The sequence below is a fragment of the Nannobrachium achirus genome, assembly GCF_963921795.1.
Source record: "Nannobrachium achirus genome assembly, chromosome: 10".
NCBI lineage: Eukaryota > Metazoa > Chordata > Actinopteri > Myctophiformes > Myctophidae > Nannobrachium > Nannobrachium achirus.
In genome coordinates, this window is record NC_137819.1 from 26,672,842 (window position 1) to 26,695,487 (window position 22,646).

Below are 22,646 nucleotides of genomic sequence, written 5' to 3' on the forward strand. Positions count from 1 at the left end.
GCCAGTCACCTTGCAGCGTGTGCTGGGGGGCCATGTTGTGGAGCGCCAGGATGTGCGTGTCCAGCGCGGCGTCCTGCCGCGTGCGGTTGTGCAGGCCCAGGTGGTACTTCCTGAAGTGCTTGACCAGGTCGGCCGGGTCGTTGCCGTAGTAGCCGTAGCCGCACACGTTGCACTTGAAGTCCTGGAGCTTGGGCGAGGGGCTGGCGGACAGCGGCGGCGTGTCCGTGGCGGTGGTGGTCGACTCCTCGCCGCCTTCCCGCCGGGACAGGAAGTGTGGCGCCGAGGAGGAGAGGAGCAGAGGGCCGGCGAGGAAGAGGCGACCGCCGCCCTCGCCGCCCTCTCTCCTATCCTCTCCTCCCCGCTGCTCCCCGTCCTCGGGCTCCGATTGGCTGTCGGGCCCGTCCGTCAGAGGCTTGTCCCCGCCCCCTCCTCCTCTCCTGCCGTTGCCGTAGCGCTCGTCCTTAATGGCCAGGCCCGAGACGGACGAGGGCGAGACGGAGACGGAGGAGACGCACTCGCTGTCTCCCGTGTCCTCCGTCTCCACCGGCTGCTCCTCGTCCCCCCGCGTCCGGAGGCCGGAGGACTCGGCGGGCTCCGAGGGCCGGATGATGCGCTCCGCCTCTGCGCCCACGCGCCCCTCCTCCTCGCCCTCCTCCTCCTCCTCGCCTCCTGCTCCTCCCGCTGCGCCTCCTCCTCCTGCGCCGCCGTGCCTCCTCCTCCCCTCCTCCTCCTCTTCCTCCTCGCCTCCCACACTCCGGATAGGGGGGTTCTTCTTCCTCACCATCTCTGAGGAGAGAGAGAGAGAGACTTTTAACACAGGGGGCCAAGGACCCCTTAGTGGATAGCAGTGTTGTTTTTGACAGCAAATTTTGATTTAGTTTTAGTCATAGTCTTTTGAATAAAATGTAATTTAGTTTTAGTCATAATTTAGCCACCTGAAAAGTTTTAGTTTTAGTCTAACTAAATATCATAAGATTTTAGTTGACTAAATCTACAGTTGATTAGTCAACTAAAATGTATTCAAATGTAGTCATCACAGCTTAGTTTTTATTTCGTTTTTATTTAGTTTTCGTCAGTGAAAAAAACGCAGTCGACAAACATTTTTCGTCATAGTTTTAGTCGACGAAATAAACAATAAACACTCTCTGGAGAGAGAGATGAAGCAGGGACCCCCACAACCTGTTCATAGATTCCATGTACTGTAGGCCTAGGTTCATCGTTTGACAGCACAATCATCAGTGTATTTTGGATTCATGTCAGTTTGTGTGTGTTTTTTTTAACCACTTGAACCGTCAATAAGTAATAAACTTGACCTTTCAGTCTGTACTTAGGCTGCTCTTTTTCCCCTCTACACGGAACCTCTTTGCCGAAAATAGCCGATCTACAAGCTCACAACGTCTCGAGCTCGACAAAAACAATATTTGGGCAGGCCTTGATGGCGTCGTAATAGCTGATTTCACTTTGTTGGATGCTGAAAATAGCCGAGTGCACCCACTACTGGATCTCTTCTCCACTAGTCCCTATATTTTAGTCTAGCGTTTTAGTCATCATAGCTTAGTTTTTGTTTAGTTCTCATCAGTGGAAAAAGGTAGCCAACAGACATTTTCTTGTCATAGATTTAGTCAACAAAATTAACACCACACACCTGACACTGTTTTGTCATCCCAAAACCTGAGGCAAACCATTGTATTGTGCAACGTAAACAAAAATAAATAAATAAGTAAATACAAATGTGAGCATGTCCCTGTATCTTTTTGTCCCCAGCACCAGTTTCGGGAAAGCAGGACTTTATTTTTCCTTGGGAGATGCAAGACTTCTCTCCGGGACGTTGCTAACATGCTTATGATTAACGCAGCGCGCAGACAGACAGATCTCTCTGACAGTGATGTATGTGTACAGTGGAGAAGCCTTCATGCCACAACTCCAGACCGTCTTTGAACGGTCTGAAGATCCATGTGATGCTTTCTTTCTTTTTTTATTATTTTTTTCTCGCAAGACCGCAGCCTTCGTCAACGAAAAACAGCCTCTGCAAAAATCAGAAACATGGCAGCTGTGAAAGACCATTTCAGATTGGGGGGAGAGGGGGTACAGAGAGAGAGAGATAGAGAAATGAGGGAGAGAGAGGGAACTTTGCCATATCTTAGTCATACTTTAAAGTTTGTTTATATCGTCGTTGTTTGGTGAAAACCTTGTATGTCCAAAACCGTTCGTTTTGCATTTATCATTTTAAAAATGATTTAAACTAGTGAAAACAGCCGATCTACAAGCACACTGTGTGCTTGTAAATCTGCTGTTTTCACTACTTTTGTGCGACAGCCTTGTATGATGAAGCAGGGCTTTACTTTGCGAAAGAACATACGAATTTGAAACTTGGAGATACGAGGTTTCCACCCGACAACGACGATATACAGTGTATATATACACTCAGGCACACACACACACACACACACACACACACACACGGATCTTTAATCTTTTTATCATTATGGAAACCATCCGTGAGAATCTCCCGACGCGCAACCACATCAAAACACACACCATATCACGGAGAGGGAGGGAGAGAGAGACAGACAGACTAGGGATCGAAAGCACGCAGTGGTGAGACTCATGGAGGGTGAAGGAGAGACATAGCAGACAGACAGACAGATGGAGAGAGAGTAAACACAGCCACATCAAACCACACACAGCTCGTATCAGCAAGACCCAGGGAGGGGAGAGGGCCAATTTAAACATTGTCACACGACAAAGTCTTCGCTCATCAATCCCTCCCCCCCCCCCCCCCCCCCCCCCTCCCCCCCGTTGCTCCATCATCTGTTCTCCCATCCCATCACGGCACTGTATGTCCCCTCCCTCCCACATCACACACACCAAACCAAAAGAACTCTCTCTCCCCACATCACACAAACGCTAAACCAGGGGTCTTCAATGTTTTCAGGCCAAGGACCCCTTAGTTGAGAGAGAGATGAAGCAGGGACCCCCACAACCTTTTCAGAGATTCCATATAGTTTCATCGTTTGACAGCACAGTCAGTGTATTTTGGATTCATGCCAATTTGTTTTCAGATATTGAACCACTTGAGCCGTCATTACCTAATAAACTTGACCTTTCACTCTGTACTTACTTAGTTTGCTCTTTTTCCCCTATACACCAAACCTGCCGAAAATAGCAGATCTACTAGCTCACAACGTTGTGAGCTTGTAGATCTGCTATTTTTGGCTAAACTCTCTTTCCCTCAACTCTCTTATTGTCTTTCACTTGCATCCCTCTCTCTCTCTCTCTCTCACACACACACACACACACACACACACACACACACACACACACACACACACACACACACACACACACACACACACACACACACACACACACACACACACACACACACACACACACACACAGGCTAAATGTTAATAAATAAATAAAAACATACGATGGCCAAAATGCAAAACCTCCTATCTACAAATGTCATGATTTTTGGATTTCACTTGAAATGAATACAACAGGCTATGCTGCATATGGTCAGGCTATGCTGCATATGGTCAGTCTTTCTGCAAGATTGTTCTGCCCCTCATTTTGTAAAAAAAAAAGATGTCATGTGACTAGAACATGACATTTGACAGGTTTGCAAAAGTGGCAAAATATCAGCATTGCTAATGATTGGTGTCAGGTGGTGAAACTTTTACCACAACAAGAGAGTGAGATGATAAAAAAAATGTCAATGGCCTGAAAAAAACTAAACCTACTTTCTGCATGTTGTCGACAGCAGATAGGAGGTTTTTACCTAGAAGTAGTAGACATAGTAGATAGGAGGTTTTAGTGTTGAACACACATTTTCTTATTTTCCCAACAAAGTGACTTTTTCAGAAAGGAGGTTTTGCATTTTGGCCATCGCATAGTTTGTAGTAATAGTAAAAAGTGGTCCCCCCACCCCCATCAAAGTGTCCCCCCCTCCACCACACACATCCCCCTTCTCTCACATAATCACCATACAAAGCCATCAAATAACCGACCATGTGTTTCATGTTAAACCATAATCTCTCTTTTGTTTGAAAAGAGAACAATTGTGGTCGCTCTGTTCGCAACAGCCCAGAGTGTGTGTGTGTGTGTGTGTGTGTGTGTGTGTGTGTGTGCGCGCGCATGTTTTGCGCGCGTGTTTATTTGTGGTCGTTCAGTTCATATTCAGCAGTAAACACAGTCAACCCAGTGACCGATAGACTGTGCGCGCGAGTGTGTCTGTGTATGTGCGCACGCGCGATTGTGTGTTCAATCATACACAGAGTCAACCTCACGACCGATAGACGCCAAAAACAAAAGCTGATCGCTTTTAGATCAATGCAAGATGAATGGAGAAGAGAGACTCTCTCTGTGTGTGTGTATGTGCGCGTGTGCACGTGCGTGCGTGCGTGTGCGCGCGACAAATCTTTATCATTGTTTACTAATAGCAGATTGCACAAAGATTGTACAAAGAGAGACTTCTCTTAGATGGGGGAAATTAGAAGTCTCACACACTCTCTCTCTCTCCCTCTACCTCCCTCCCTCCCTCCCATGTGCTCTGTTCTCTCCCACAGAAGGGGTGAATAGAAAAGGGACTTTAGAGCAAAGTCACCTAATCAGATAGACACAAACAAACACATGTAGACACAAATAAACAGAGCAAAACAGACCGGAGCCCAGCAGGCCTGTAATGTAATCTAGAGGATTTGGAGAGATGGGGAGGCGAGAGAGAGAGAGAGAGAGAGAGAGAGAGAGAGAGAGAGAGACGCTGTGTGTTAGATAAATCTAATTTTCTCTTTTTGGCCGTTTTAACATTCCTCCCTTACCTCCACTGTGTCTCGATGCCTGTTGATCTGTCTATCTGTCTGCCCCCCCCCCCCCCCCCTCTCTCTCTCCCTCTTTCTAGCAAACGGCTATTAAAATAAAGCAATTTATGTCTGCAAAAGGCCCACGCCTAGACCAGCCCTGGCACTGTGTGCGTGAGTGTGTGTGTGTGTGTGTGTGTGTGTGTGTGTGTGTGTGTGTGTGTGTGTGTGTGTGTGTGCGTGCGCGTGTGCGTGTTTGTGTGTGTGTGTGTGTGTGTGTGTGTGTGTGTGTGTGTGTGTGTGTGTGTGTGCAGAGGAAAATCTCATCTGACATTCACCACACCCAGTCAAAATTCATCACACACACACACACACACACACACACACATAGTATTGCACACGCACACGCACACACGCACGCACGCACGCACCGCACGCAACGCACGCACGCACGCACGCACGCACGCACGCACGCACGCACGCACGCACGCACGCACGCACGCACGCACGCACGCACGCACGCACGCACGCACGCACGCACGCACGCACGCACGCACGCACGCACGCACGCACGCACGCACGCACGCACACACACACACACACACACACACACACACACACACACACACACACACACACACACACACACACACACACACACACACACACACACACACACACACACACACACACACACACACACACACACACACACACACACACACACACACACTCAGTGGAAAACTACAGATTCATTGTGGTGAAGCTATGAAGCAGAAATCCCAAACTTAAGCAGTGCGGGGCAACCTAACTTATGTTTCCATCTGCCTCACATATGAGGTCAGATGGTGACTTATTAGCGTAAATACATTAGAACAAGCTTGTTACACGGTCAACAATCATAACATTAATGACCATATAATCATTACCACCGTTACTGCTATTATCATCTCAGGCACGGTTACCCCCAAATATCAATATGTAATTATCTTGTTATTGCATTATCACATTGCATCTGGGTACAGTCAGTGTACACGCAGGTACACCGCAATGGGGACTGCCCATAAGTCTGAAATCTCATTAGTCCTACATCTCATTAGTCTGAATTTAGGGTTGGGTTTTAGGGTTAGGTTTAGGCATAGTTTTACTGAGGTTAGGGTTAGGTTTAGGTTTAGGCATAGCATTTTTCACCAGGTTACCATCATCAGATTCTGACTAATGGGATGTACGAACAATGAGATTTCGGACCAATGCCATGGCACCCACAGCAACACCCGAGACCGTTACTTTGACCACTTTTAACCGGGCGAACCCCAACAATAGCAACATTACAAGCTCGCCAACAAGTCGCAATGCTATGTGCTTTGAGTTTGTAGATCGGATATTTCTTTGCAACACCGCTGTATGACAAAGTGATTGGGACCTTTGAGTGTACCAATGGGGTTACAGTACATTTACAATCCAGGATTTTATGGTTGTAGCTCAAAGTGCGGTCCAGGGACCCTCTGGGTTCCTCGATGGGGGTTCCAAAAAGGAACCTTACAGTTGTGTAACTCTGAATGAGTACAAATGGAACAAAAGATGTGTAGGCCTACACTGTCTGAGTTACAGGAGGAGGGGGGGTCCTTCAAATGAACCCATTTAGGCCTAGAATTATTTAATGCTTTAACTATTGAAAAATATCAGAGTGCAAGCTTGCAGAGCTGCTATTTTGAAAAAAAATTGATATATATATTGAATATATTTTTTTTAAAAGCGAACATTTGTAACTCAAATATTTGCTCCTGGGGGTCCCTGGAACAACATATTTTGAGATGGGGGGTCCGCGGGCAAATACATGTAATTTTGGGGGTCTTTGACATGAAAAGGTTTGAGAACCACTGACATTTATGGAATCGGGTCAAAAATATTCAAAGACTTGCACAAATGGTCACGATTTTTCAAAAACAGCAGATCTACAAGCTCGTGAGCTTGTATATCTGCTATTTTTTAATAGTTAAAGCATAACATAATAGTTAAAGTGGTTCAAATCTAAAGTGACACAGAGTTGCGTTCAGGCCTAAATGAAAAAGGTTTTGACCACCACTGGTGTCATCTGCATGATGTGCTGAGGTGTGGGTGGAAAAAGATGGCTGCACATTTGCCGTGTCATGCATCGGGGGACTGCTGTGTGTCGTACCCATGTGGCGGCTTGTCTGCTCGCTCGCGTGCACGCGCGCGCGTGTGTGTGTGTGTCCTTTTGGCTTTTGGTGAGGCCCTTCCCTGCTCGGGGCTGTACAGTCAGTACACGCACAACAGGCTGAAGCCATTACTATCAACTACAATTAGACGCAACCTACCACAACGCACCGCACTACAACTGCTGCTACCAGCTACAATTAGCCCCCTATACACCACAACAGCCCCGATACCGCTGCTACCATTAATCATCTCCATCAAGAGCAATTAATGGCCGACAGCTTTAAGATGCTTCTACTTGCTGCTTACTAGTGGACCAAGGCCGCAGTGGGATTGCTCCCAACTTGCGAGTGCAATGGTGTTTAGATCAGCGCTTCTCTATTTCCAATTTCAAGGACCCCCAGTTTCATATGGCGTCAGGCCTCCGAGCACCATTTGATACGATCTCTGGGACGTATAGGATCCCAGTCTACGCTGTAGACTGGGATGTAAGGCTATTATGTCTGCATGGAAACGAATTGTGGGGTTTCATTTGCGTCCATCTATAGGTCTACCCCTCTGTATCACCATGACAATGCAAACGCATACATTCCTACATACAGTATACACATTAGTGCTGATGAAATTAATACATAGGAACACAATGGAAACAAGTCCGCAGGACTTTTTAGCCCTTTAGCATTACTGTCTGACTGTACCTCGTACTGTTTACACATCTGACTAATCATGTAATCAATGAAAAAAGAAAAGTACCCACATTTTAACATTCACACTTTTGTGTTCTTCTTGTTTTTACCAAGCGCATGCCTTAAAGAGATACAGAGAGACAGAACAGTAAGACGCCTAAGGGCGAAAAGCGGACAGAATTCGCACAAGAAGGAATTCCTTTGCAAGAGTGATTCGACTTGTGGTTGGTTGTTTACGTTGGACAAAATGTGGACAAAATAATTTCCCAAATATGGATATGACGGACGTCTGACATCATAGATGCCTTATGTTATCGACCACATGAGACTCACACAATATGTCCATATATGGACATTCCAAGCTATGGGCTTAATATTGATGACATCAGGGATCTCCATATACAGTATGGGCATACAAGGGACAAGGACGGAATGTGATGTCACAATGTGATGTCACAACAATATGATGTCATAGGTACGCAATAGACATCGAGGTGTTACGCGTGCTCTGACAGGCGTTACTGACAAGATGAGACGGTGTTCATTGCGACCGAAGGTCGCATTTACCCTGGAAAACCTTGTCGCTTGAGTGACCTTCTGTAATCTTTCCGTACAGGAAGTGATGTCAGTGTGATGTCAGCGAGTTGTGACATCACTTCCTGTACAGGGCGGCTACACAAGACTAAGAAAGACAAAAAAAGAGAATGATACACAAGACTAAGAAAGACAAAAAAGAGAAGAATAAAAAAGAAAAAAAGGAGGAGGAGGATAAAGATACCAAAAGGAGAGAGAAGAAAGAAGAAAGGGTGGATGAGGTACAATGTGCAGTCAGCAGTCTCAGAAAAGAAAATGTAACAAGGACGTGGCAACGGGGCGGCCAGACAAAGTTATTAGGCCTGGATCCGACTTTAAGTCGACGCACAGGATTCCAGAAGTGTAGCGCTTATTCGCTCTTGTATCAAACCGGTACTCGAAACGTTCTTAGAATTTAACATATTTTCTAAAGTAAATATGGGGGCGGCTGTGTTAAGAACGTTTCGTTGTCAAGCTCAACGTTGGCCATACATGGAGAAATGGAGCAAACCTGTTTGGCCTAAACATGCAGATGTGGAGAACACTATATATGGACTATCTCCATATATGTCTGTCTGACTGTCTGTACAGGAAGTGATGTCACATGACATACATTTTATGCCCATATATGAGTAATTCTGTACCACATCTCCATGTTTAGGCAAACTCCACACAGAAAGGCCCTATCGCCAACCCCAACTAGGGTGTGGGCGATAGGGCCTTTATGTGTGGAGTTTGCATGTTCTCCCCGTGTCTCCTAGGGTTTATACCCTCACAAAAACATGAACAAACTCCCCCCAGAATGACAACAACTAGAATCGTCAGAGAAACGCTGTGGTTGGCCAGATGGTCAAGAATTGGCGCGACCTTGCCCTTTAGGGCGAGGTCGCATGTCACCCTGAGGTCGCATGTCACCCTCAGGTGTCTTACTAGTAGTGTACTGCGACTTACGGTCACAACAAAACAGAGAGACAGAGAGAAGAGAGACTAGTGTGGATTTAGAAGAATCACTGATCACTGCAATCTCCTGTCTTAATTAAAATGAAGAGGATCACAAAGAGAGAGGGGGGGCAGAAAGCAGCTCAAGGATCCCATATTTTCTCCTCTTATTAAAAGAGGAAATTAGGCAGAAAGACAGAAACGAGTAGAAATGAGAAGTAAGGAATAAGAGGATGAGGGCATATCTCCTTAGAGAGAGAGAGAGAGAGAGAGAGAGAGAGAGAGAGAGAGAGAGAGAGTGCAGGGGCGGAGTGAAGAGAGGAGCATGTAGGCAGATAGAGAGAATGGAAATGAGGTACACACTAGGGATGGGACGATATGAAAATGTCATATCACGATTATTGTGACAAAAAAAAAAATCGCGATTTACGATATTATCACGATAATCAAAATCCATTATCCTGAGGCGGAACATTTGCCCAAAAAATTGCAGATCTACAAGCTAGATCGGCTATTTTTTGGCAAAGTCATTTGATAGAGTGAAAAAAAGACTGTATCAAGTACGTATATTATAAGTACCATTTACCAATTAGAGGGTTTAAGTGGTACCGGATATGCAGCTCGACAAAGAAAAAGGTGAATTGATCCGAGTGCATGACGGAGGACGATATCGCGATAAATTAAATCTCCATCGTGAGTGTCTTTTATCACGATACACGACAAATCGCTTATCGTCCCATCCCTAGTACACATTTTCTTTTTCATTAAAAGACAAAAATGTCAGAGAGAGAGAGAGAGAGAGAGAGAGAGAGAGAGAGAGAGAGAGAGAGAGAGAGAGAGAGAGGGCCAAACAGAAAGACAGACAGGAAAGGGGGATATGAATGAAGGGGGTGGACGACGGAGGGTCGAAAAGCCAGGGAGGAAGACGAGATATGGGCTTTTAGAGAGGAAACTATTTTCTTAATTAAAAAAAAAAAAGAACTGTGAGCTAGAAAGAGAGAGAGAGAGAGAGAAACTGTGTGGACGAGAGAGAGGAAAGGCAGGAGGTAAAGAGCAGATAAGCTCCACACACACACTAATAACCTCTCTCTCTCTCTCTCTCTCTCTCACAAAAATAACTAGAGGAGCTCCAGTCCTACAGTACAGTGTGTTTCCTATAGAGAGCCTCCATTAACTCATACCCTGCCAAAAAATATGTTTCTATGATAAAAACGTCTTTAAAACGTCTTTTTCACTATGGACCTCCCTGCCAGACGTCTTCTGAACGTCTTTTTAAAAAAATAATAAAAAAATAAAAAAATAAAAAATTGAAAAAAAATGTTTTGAAAAACATTTTTTTGGACCTCCAACAGTGTACTAGGCATGATCGCGATCGCGAAATTGCATGTTTAACCCCCATACCAACCCCATCTTTCAAACATGGCAGCCATGTTTGTTTACATTTGAAGAAAACATAAGGGCTCCTTTCTCCTGAATGCCTGAACGGATTTCCAAGCGGATTTTTTTGTTTGAAAGCTGTGAAAAGCATGCACATGCATAGTGCATGATCTGTGCACGAATGTGTGCACCAGCGTGCACACTATTTTTTTAACCCTTTGTTGGCGAACCGGCAATATAAGAGGTCATCCCACTTTAAATATGGCACCGACTGAGTTAATGTGCCAGCCACTTCAACAATGGAAAAAAGCACACAGCCATTACTACTAGGCTGCTTTTGGAAGAGGGGCTTTTAGCTCACACACTCCCAGTCCCACACACACACACACTCACACACACACACACTTTCGTCTATTCTGCCCAATTTCATTCCAATTTGTCACAGAGCCAAAACAAGAACACCCCCCGCCCCCCCCCCCCCCCCCACATCGGAGTCGAGTACCCATCGGGTCAAAAAATAAACCGGTACGTGTGCAGATACAATGGAGGGAGGGGAGGGGAGGGGACAGGGGTGTCACACCAAATTCTGGGCCCTGGGTACAAGGATTCACTGAGGGTTTAACCCATTTAGACTGGGAACGCATTATTAGGCATTATTTTGTGCTTTAACTATTGAAAAATAGCAGATATACAAATACTTGTAGATCTGCTATTTTTGAAAATTTGAATATTTCAAATTGATATGATATGTATTTGGCCACGGACCGTCGGACCCCCATCTCAAAATATGTTGTTCCAGGGACCCCCAGAGAAGCAAAATTTGAGTTACAAATGCTCGCTTAAAAAAAAATTACATAATATATACAAAGATTTGCACACATTTTCACGACTTTTCAAAAAATAGCAGATGTAGCTAAAGTATAAAATAAGTATAAAATAATGAAGGCCCCTCCTCCACCTTGGGCCCTAGTAACTCAGTCCCACTCCCCCCTCCCACCCTTGTGACGCCCCTGGGAGGGGAGGAGGGGGAGGGGTGCTTAGCTGTTAATTTTGACCTAATGTAATAACATGTCTGACTTCATGTGCTTGCCCCTGAAAGCGCTTTCTCTCCTCTCTCCAGATGTAATTTGGTTTAAGATGGACTGACGACTGGAGCTGTTGTCAGTGTGTGTGCGCGCGTGTGCTGTGCACGAATACACGCGCGCCCAGCCGCACACTGACACCAGCTCCATGCACGCGGCGTGCGTGTGTGTGTGCGCGTGCTGTGCGCGTGTCAAGCTTCTAATTTGGCCAAGGGCTACGCTGGGTTGAATTGTACTCCCAGTTAATCAGAACAATAATCAACTGGATCTGTGTCACGGTAAATTGAGCCTTGCTTAACCACATTAACCCCCGGGGTAACTTATTTTGGGAAAATTTCCAAAAACTTTCGGATATTCAAAATGTCTCCTAAATTACACTATTTCAGGGGTCTTCAACGTTTGCAGTCCAAGGACCCCTTAGTTGAGAGAGAGAGAGATGAAGCAAGGACCCCCACAACCTTAGTTAATAGAGTCCATTTAGTTTCATATTTTGACAGCACAGTCATCGGTGTGTTTTGGAATCGTGTCAATTTGTGTGTTTTCAGATATTTAACCACTTGAACCGTCAATACTTAAAAAAAACGTGACCTTTCACTCTGTACTTGGTCTGCTCTTTTTCCTCTCTACACTCTTGCCGAAAGGAGCCGATCTATAAGCTCACAACGCCTTGCAGCGCGAGGCGTTGTGAGCTTGTAGATCTGCTATTTTTGGCTAAAGTTCTCAGAATAGTTTCTATCACACAAAGACTTGGGAGGACCCCCTGTAGTAACTCTGAGGACCCCCCTAGGGGTCCCGGACCCCCTGTTGAAGACCCCTGCACTATTTGAAAGAACTGCATCCCTGACTTATTTACTAAACCTTTTTTTAAACCTTTATTTGCATAACATCTGCAATGACAGTGAGAGTGTCTACAATACGCAGTACGCAAACATTTTTTAACGACTTCACATCCCAGTCGGGCCCATTATATGGGTGCCTGGGCTGGACAAACTAATGTTTCATCAGAATCAACACCGAAAAACCAATAGGACCCAGGATGAGGCCATAAACAAATGCAAAAAGTTACGTTGTTCAACCAATATTGTTACATCATTTCCATGAAGGATATCGACTGGCCAGGCAGCGGCGCTAAGAGTTATGCTCGTATGGCCATTATGGACGTATGCCGCACGTCAATGGACGTAAAACGACTGCAAAATTAACGAGAGAGAGAGAGCGCGCGAGCACGGCCGTTTTTAAGTGCCCACACACACTCGCAGAGAAAATGGATTAGTCCATAAAATTGGAGCCATTTAGAGAGCCGGTGGGTAATAACAGAAATAGCTCAGCGGCAGTAATCATGGCTAAGACCTCGCTCGCTCGCTCCGGCTCGAGCGCCGTTTCCCGAGCGTCGCCTGGGAGCGCGGAGCACGGTGCGGCGGGGCGCTCGCTCCAGGGACAGGGGGGCTGAACCGAGACAGCTGGCGGGCCGTGGGGACCCGGGGAGAGTCTCTGTTTTGGAGGACGAGTGGCGGAGGGGGCCGTATCTGGGAATTGATTCTACAGATGTAAGGGGCTGTAATTCAACAGGCTTGACAGTGGAGGGAGGCAAGGGGGAGGAGGGGGAGGGGTGGTGGGGAAGGGGGGCAGCAGGAGAAGTAAGAGAAAGAGGGGGGAAGAGAGGGAGAGAGAGAGAGAAAGAAAGAATGAAAACAGAGGAAGCCCACCTGTCATTTTCAGGCTAAAAGCTTTCTGTTGCCTGCTTGCTAGGCCCCTAATCAATGCCAGAGGGGCAATCTTGCACACACACACACACACACACACACACACACACACACACACACACACACACACACACACACACACACACACACACACACACACACACACACACACACACACACACACACACACACACACACACACAGTCACAGAGTGTACAGGGCTCATTTGTAAGGGGATAACAGCATGCAAAATATGCCATCTTAAATGTCAAACTTAATCAGGGGTTCACGATTCAGTCATTGTGAGACTCACTCCCTCTCTGGTTCCTGCTCTTATAGACTCTCTTCTTGTGCCGTGACGTCCCCCTCCTCCTCCTCCTCCTCTCCATCTCTCTCATTATTGACCTCCATCCCTCTCAAACATCCCTCCTACATCATTGTCCATCTTTCCTTCTCTGACACACTCTCAATCAATCTCTCCTTCGCTGTCTGTCTCGCAACCACCCCCCCCCCCCCTCTCTCGCTCTCTCTGATACTTTCTGTGCAGTGCTGAAAGAAGCACTCAGACTTTGTTTTACTCAATTAAAAGTAACAAATACGAGTGTAAAAATACTTTGCTTGTCCTGCAGTCAAAATCTTGCTTAAGTCATAGTACAAAATATAATCGCATAAAAAATGTGGGTGGCCATATATTCAAGACCTCAAACCAGCACCCTAAATCAATGCGCATATATCGTCATATACGCAAGCGGCTATTAATGCATGCGCACATGTACACACACACCATAGGTGTTGCGCACAGGCAATCATACCATTTCTGTCCACTCTGTCCGTATCTCAGAGGAGGGCTGTGGACAGTTCAGAAACCCGCCTACCAGTGACATCATCATTAGGTAGGTTTGGTTTGGTCATTTCAAACAAGATATAAAAACGAACTTTTTTAATTTGTTGTATGAATGCATGAACAATGACTTCTATGTCAGTAAATCCCGTTGATGATGCCACTGGTATGCAGGTTTCTGAGCCCTACTACGACTACAGTATTTTCTGGACTATAAGGCGCACCTGACTATAAGGCGCACTGTCAATGAATGGTCTATTTTCAAACTGTTTTCATATATAAGGCGCACCTGACTATAAGGCGCACATAATAGACGCTACCGTTGCGTTATGCATCCAACAGATGGAGCTGTGCTAAAGGGAATGTCAATATCAATGAATGATCCATATATAAGGCGCACTGGACTATAAGGCGCACTGTAGTTTTTTGAGAAAATGAAAGGCTTTTAAGTGCGCCTTATAGTCCGGAAAATACGGGTACTTAAAAAAAAATACTTGAGTAAATGTACTTAGTGACTCTACGCCTCTGTTTCTGTGTCACTCTCTAACTCTGTTATCCATGTGATATCCTTGTCTGAACCCGTGTGTGTGTGTGTGTGTGTGTGTGTGTGTGTGTGTGTGTGTGTGTGTGTGTATGCATTTTACAGTGTATGCATTTAGACAACAGCTAGCAATTCCTCTTTGTGATTGATGGAGGGCATATATCATTCAACAATAAACCAGAGACGCAATATCAAAACGTGCAACTCTTGCCGCTGTGCCACTGCCGGCGTGTGTGTGTGTGTGTGTGCGTGCGTGCGTGCGTGCGTGCGTGCGTGTGCGTGTGTGTGTGTGTGTAAAGAGAGAGAGAGAGAGAGAGAGAGAGAGAGAGAGAGAGAGAGAGCGCAGGAGAGAGAGGCAGACAGTGACAGACTGCAGAAGTTCCCATTTGTCTTTTCTTTCTAAGTTCTTTACAGACACAGCTTTGCTTTCAAGCAGGTATTTTGTCCCCATTCTTTCTAATGCTACTCAAACACGGCTGGGAGTTGGCATCTTATAAACAGCTTCCAAAAGCACAAACGCATTACAGTAGATTTCATAACACTGTACGCAGTAAGAATCATGTGTGTAAATTGTCAAAATAGGACAGAACCTGCCGATCTACAAGCTCACAATGCGTCACGATTTGACAAATAAATGCTATTTTATACATTTTATACATTTGAAAACGTCATTCTACTTTTGTTACTTTAAGTACATTTGATACCAATACTTTTGTACTTTCACTCAAGTACATTTTGAATAAGGGACTTCTCCTTAACAATATATCTACATTAGTATCAGTATTGATACTTTGTCTTTTACTTAAGTAAAACATATGAGTACCGTAGGTGTTGCACACCACCTCAGCAATCCATCTCCCAGCGGTCTAGTGCATTGGTTCTCAACCCAGATGATTAGCTTAATGTGCAATGTTGTTTTCTTACTCAACAGTAAACAAACCAACATAAAGTTTAAGGGTAGAGAGGTTTTTTTTTGCACATTTCTAAAGTGACAATTTAAGGACTTTTTAACTCATTAAAAGCCAACCCCGCGATGTCGCGTGAAAAGTAATAGAGTATCTATAGTGCCATCCACGCGATGTCGCGTGAAAAGTAATATATTACTGTAACGGCGAGTAAAAATACCTAGTACTTGGCCGAAGCTCCGGAGACGAAATCCGGCGCTGATTTGTCATCATCACGGCTCCACGAGCACACAATAGTCATCCCATAACATTGAGGTGGACGGCCGATCTCATCTTTAATGTCCATTATCTCAAAACTACACTTTAGAAGCTAGGATGGAGGCAGATGCTCGCTTATTTTACACAGTTATAAAAGCTCCCGGTCGGCCATTACACAACTCCACGTGGACACGCATCGGTTCCGGCGCACGATCCGATGACGTCAGACCGGAAGTGATTGCGCGGTGGACTTCTGGCCTTCAAAATAAGACAACGCAAGTGAATGGGACCTGAAGGAGGCACTTTGGACATTATAATCCGTTAATGTCTGGGGCTCAGAATGAGTTAATACCTCTAAAATGACAAATTAAACATTGGCAAAATTGTCAGATATTAGAGGCAGAAATTGTCTAATGCCTAGTGCAATGGACAGACGATGACAGACGCCATCATTCTCGGCCGATACCGACAATAAGCTACTCTGCCCCACATGCTGATTATTTATATTTACAAAACTGGGTTAGGGTTAGGGTTAGGGTTCCTATATTTGATGAACACCACCACATTTATTCTACAGCAGGAGCAGATGTGCATCCACACAAGTACACAGTACACACACACACACACACACACACACACACACACACACACACACACACACACACACACACACACACACACACACACACACAAAACACACAAAACACAATAAACACAAACACAGATAGATAACCTCAAGAAATCACAGGCTGATTAAACCGTCCGTCCCCTGTGCAATGAAACGTGCAGGCACGAACACACTTTATTAAAACTTTATTAAGGGACTATTAGCGGAGTCTGACCTCCAGCAACTAAAGTTCATTACTGCCCCACACAGGGCCTGGGAAATACTGGTGTCTCTCTCTCTGTGTGTGTGTGTGTGTGTGTGTGTGTGTGTGTGTGTGTGTGTGTGTGTGTGTGTGTGTGTGTGTGTGTGTGTGTGTGTGTGTGTGTGTGTGTGTGTGTGTGTGTGTGTGTGTGCGTGCGCGCGCGCGTGTGTGTGTGTGTTTCTGTTTGGCTTTTAGGCTTTGACGTTGCAAATGGCAGATATGACACATAACCTAAATACACAGATAAATTACTGACATATTTGACAACTTTATACTTAAAAAAATAACATTGATAGTGGAAATAGCCGATCTACAAGCTCACAACGTGCTGCAATGTGACACGTTGTGAGCTTGTAGATCTGCTATTTCTACTATTTCTGAAAATGTTTGAAAATGTATGAACATTTTGGCACGATTATAACGATTATGACAAAATAATTGCGATTATGTCAAATAATTGCGATTATGTCAAATAATTGCGATTAGACGATTATGTAATAATTGTGACAGGCCTAGACAGTAAGGTTCCATACTTGGAAGCTGATTATGCCCAGTTACTAGGGTGGGAAACTGACCAAAGCTACCGGTATATCGAAACAGATATTTAGAACCTCATGTATTTTTGTTTATTTGAGATCCACATAAGTCACTGCCTCAGCAGTAGGTTATCAATGAATAGACATGAAAAACAGATTTCGCGCTGTGAGCTTGTATATCTGCTATTTTTCAATAGTTAAAGCATTAAATAATTCTAGGCCTAAATGGGTTAAAGAGGAGAAAAGCAGTATTCCAGTATTCTCCAGACATTCCCCAGGGGGTCAATCCACAGCTTACTAAACCTGGAGTGTTAATTTAACTCTGAACGTAACAACTGACCCATAAGCGTCTCCAATTAACACCTTTACAGGTTTTACCGGTGTGAACCCAAAAAAATATTATTATTGGTTATCGTTTAGCCTGGCCCAGTATTCCCATGTAATTGCAAATTAGTGTAGGCCGACAGGTTAACATGTGGTTCATTTGTTTAATTCGCCCTGCACAATACTTGTGTGTGCATATGTGTGTGTGTGTGTGTGTGTGTGTGTGTGTGTGTGTGTGTGTGTGTGTGTGTGTGTGTGTGTGTGTGTGTAGGTGCGCTTTTCAGCATTGCACTGAAAATAGCAGCCAAGAGGTTGCCGGCTAAATTCCCTCTGGGGTCGTAAACAAAGCTGGAGTAAATCACTTTTAACAACAGCACATGCGCAGGCACACACACACACATACATACACAACTAAATGCGTCTACGAAATAAAGTGGCTAGCTCGCACAAAAATATCCATGCTGCTATAAAGCTGCAGAGGTACTGAAACACACGCACGAGCACAGCACACACACGTCCAAGCGCACATGCACATATACAGTGCCGTTTCGGTGAAATAGTGCAAACGCAGACTCACAGAGTATATATCAGACCTGCTATTTCAATAATCTGTGACCTGAGAGTTTATAAGACTCAATAGTCTGGCCCCTGGAATGGCTGTCTGGATTTTAACTTTTCACACACACACACACACGCGCGCACACAGCCACACACACACACGGGCAGCTCCCCTACTATGGTCCTGGGAGCATACTGTGTGTGTGTGTGTGTGTGTGTGTGTGTGTGTGTGTGTGTGTGTGTGTGTGTGTGTGTGTGTGTGTGTGTGTGTGTGTGTACTGTAGCATACCATGTGTGTGTGGTCACGTCTCAGAAAGCTCTATTATAAATGGATCCCCCCACCTTCTCTACAGTGTGTCTGTCCCTTTAGTTTCCTCTGCCAGCCGCATCTCTCCTCTCTCTTTCTGTCCGTCTCTCCGTCTCTCTGTCTGTCTGTCTGTCTCTCTCTCTCTCTCTCTCTCTCTCTCTCTCTCTCTCTCTCTCTCTCTCTCTCTCTCTGTCTCTCTCTCTCTCTCTCTCTCTCCCCATCACTGATGATGTCACTTGTACCGATGTTGCGGTTTGTAAAGTGTGGTCAAATGGCTATCTATCTTGTGTGTATTTTGTGTGTGTGTGTGTGTGTGTGTGTGTGTGTGTGTGTGTGTGTGTGTGTGTGTGTGTGTGTGTGTGTGTGTATCTCATTTATAACGTCACAGATAAATCATACTACTGTCACAGGGGAGTAGTTACACATGCAGGAGTATGGAAAACACACACACACACACACACACACACACACACACACACACACACACACACACACACACACACACACACACACACACACACACACACACACACACACACACACACACACACACACACACAGTGAGGAGTGTGTAATTAATTATTGTTAAACTGACTGCCAGGACACACAGGCTGGAAATGAGTCAAGAATCTTGTGGCACACACACACGCACGTGCACACTCGGACACACACATGCATGGGTTACCACGGACGGACGCATACACAACAGAGAGAGAGAGCATACATGCATTATGTGCGTACACACACACACACACACACACACACACACACACACACACACACACACACACACACACACACACACACACACACACACACACACACACACACACACACACACACACACACACACACACACACACACACACACACACACACACACACACACACACAGGGGGGTCCCGCAAGGCGCTCTCACACGCACATAAAGATATGCTGTGTCATGGGTTGGCGTGTAGAGCGACTCGCTCCAGTAAGAACACAGAACAATAATTCCTCTCTAGTCATGCTCTACAACCTAATCATTTACATCATTTGCACACAATGGAACACTCATTAAGTCTTCACTGAGAGGCTTTATGCATGTCCCAATGAGTGCCACGTAATGACACAAACAAAAAACCCTGGACAATATGCGTGCAGCCACGCAAACACACACACACACACACAACACAGAGCTAGAGATCGGCAAGATGAATGACGTAACATAGACCAGTGGTTCTCAACCTTTTCAAGCCGCGACCCCCAAAATAATCATATTTTAACTGGGGACCGCCCCACCACCCTGACGAGCACTAAGAGTTGATTCATTACATTTTGTATAACTTATACTTATTGTGAAAATAGCAGATCTACATGCTCACAAAGCCGCATGTAGACTTTTTTTAGATCGGCTATTTTCACAATTTCTGCCTGTAATACAATTTGGCCAATGTTCAATTTGTCATTTTAAAGGTATTAAAAAGTCCTTCAATTGTCACTTTAGAAATGAGCATATACCCTCTGTACACTTAATTGTTATGCTGGTTTGTTTACTGTTGAGTGAGAAAACAATGTTGCACATTAAGTTAATCATCTGGGGACCCCCCAAAATAACCCACAGGTTGAGAACCACTGACATAGACAATGCACTTGCCATCATGCAAACGCACGCACTTCAAAAGTGTCTGCTAAATATTACCATCCTTTATATCCGCTCTGTGTCGTCATAAAGCAAAGCGTACACGTGTGCGTGCGTGCGTGCGAGAGTCACAAGAGCCAGAAAATAGGGAGGGGGAAAGAGATCACCATCCATCAAAACCACAACGCAAACAATACTCACGAAAGCTGTAAATGTTAACTCACAGAGTTGAGTGTAGATGCTGAAACTCCCCACGCGGGAGAGTGCGAGGGAACTTTAAACAATCACAGGCAAGTACTTGAACCCTAGATTTAGTACAATTCCTCCCATGTCTGGCAGCACACCTGAAAGGAGTATGGATTGTCCTGATGCAACAAAACCCCAGTCATCTGCTACTATGATCAGTGTGAATTCGTCTAGGGATTCTGCGATACCTTTGTAAAAAAATACCATTTCCCTTAGATTTTACCCATTTAGACCTGGAAAGTCTATACATTGTTGTTATACATTTCAATCCGGGAAGAAATGAAAGCCCTACTTCACACAAAAGTGTCACACAAAAGTAGTGAAAATAGCAGATCGACAAGCACACAACGCCTTGCCTTGCGATGCGCATAGAAGGCGTTAGGGCTGTCACAATTATTACATAATCGTCTAATCGCAAGTATTTGACATAATCGCAATTATTTTGTGATAATCGTCATAATCGTTTACATGTTGAAAGATATACTGTATGTTCAAACATTTAAAAAAATAGTGGAAATAGCAGATCTACAAGCTCACAACGCCTCGCGATGCAATGTGTTGTGAGCTTATAGATCGGCTAATTCCACTATCAATGTTCTTTTTAAAGTGTCAAGTTGTGAAATATGTCCTTAATTTCTTTGTATATTTAGGTTACGTGTCATAACTGCCATGTGCAACTTCAAAGCCTACAAGCCAAACAGAAATGTAATTGTCAGCGACAAAAAACACAATTAAATTGTTAATCGCAATTATTTGAGTGACAATGAATCGCCATGTAAAATGTCATAATCGTGACAGCCCTAGAAGGCGTTTTTAGACTCGGCCTCGGGTCTAAATGGGTTAACCAACCCCCACGCACAGTCACATTTTCAGGTGTACCTGACGAATAGGCCTACTTTAAAAGCGATGCTCTCAAAATGTCATTTTAGAGGAGCTATTACTCTTAAAGACAAGAGTTTAGTATCCGGGGGTTCCCTGTAGACCAGCTTACCGGTGGCCAGACAGACACGCAAACACCACGAGGCCAGTCACGTCGAAGCATATCGATTGGCCATGGAGTTATCAGAAACAGTAAAGCCGCGTACACTCAGGACACACGCGCGCAGCGCGCCCTCACCGTAACCGTCAAATTGTCCGAGACGCCTTAGGCTCTTGGGCGCTCTGAGCACACAGATCGAACGCACCCTAACTAACGCTGTCAAACAGTCGGATTCCGTTAAGCTCCGCACACTCTGGAAGTGCAAATCTAACGCATCACCCTCCCGCCCAAGAGACCCGAAACAACATCTGACACAAATGTATTTCTTATTCCCCTCATCTGCACTCTTTTTTTTTTGTTCCGTGTCTAGAAACGAGGAATGGATGGAGACCTTTGTCGGTCGATCTCCAGCAAGTGGTCCTGTGGTTATGCAAGTGTCTCAGATGAGTGGCATACAAGGAAATACATTTGAGTCCCAAATCCTTTCGATGATTTAGACAAGAGCACCACTTTGTCCATTTGTTTCATATATGCAAATGCACGCTTGGCCCCGGTCGAGGCTCAAACAATAAACTAATAGAATAACAGAATAACAGAAATGGAACCTCTGGTAGTTCTCAAAGTATCGGCTCTCCTGATTCATATGACGTGGACAGTTCATGGCAGCAGAACTGATGAAAATAAAGCAATGTTAACTGATGAGATTTGTCACAGTAAGAGACATGAAACAGACAGGACAGGAGTCTGATGTCTGTGTTGTGCAGTCGTCATAGTTTACACACAAGAATGTTAGATGCATGTGTTCACTTTCAAATAAAACCCCCCGCAGAACCACAGCGTTCATCTCCTCTACCAGCCAATCACAGCCGAGGCATGGCCGCTTTGATGAGCCAATGGACTAATTGCCTACACTTTCATTTCATGGCCTGCGTGCACCACCGCCAGGCTCGCAAAAAACCCACTGCAGCCCCCGTAGCAGACGGATGACGTACCGCGTGCGAAAGCCGGCGCCCCTGGAAAGCATGGCCAACGCTCTCTTTGGTCGTCTGAACTTCATTTCATCCTCAAATCATGCTTTCTTATCTCCCATCCTTTCTCTCTCAGCTGTGTTGGCGTGAAAGTGTTAACAGATAACATATCGTATCATTTAAGAGAACAGCGTAGCCATAAAACATAACAATGGCGTGATGATTACAGCGATGTGACGAGACATGAAGTGGGAATCAAGATGAGGAGAACACTTAGTGTTTCATATCTCTCTCTCTCTCTCTCTCTGTCTTTCACTCTCTCTCGGCCCCCTCTGGTTCTCTTTCTCCTCCAC

At 45.1% G+C, this 22,646-nt stretch overlaps 1 protein-coding gene across 1 annotated transcript in view; it reads right to left on the minus strand.

Moving 5' to 3' along the window:
• trps1 (trichorhinophalangeal syndrome I) overlaps positions 1-784 on the minus strand; it is a gene marked incomplete at both ends in the record, with an annotated part of 138,880 nt that extends 138,096 nt beyond the window's left edge. The window contains one exon of the mRNA XM_080735349.1: positions 10-784. Coding sequence (XP_080591475.1) covers positions 10-784 — 775 coding nt within the window. The remainder of the gene's footprint in view (positions 1-9) is intronic.
• Positions 785-22,646: the final 21,862 nt, after the last annotated feature.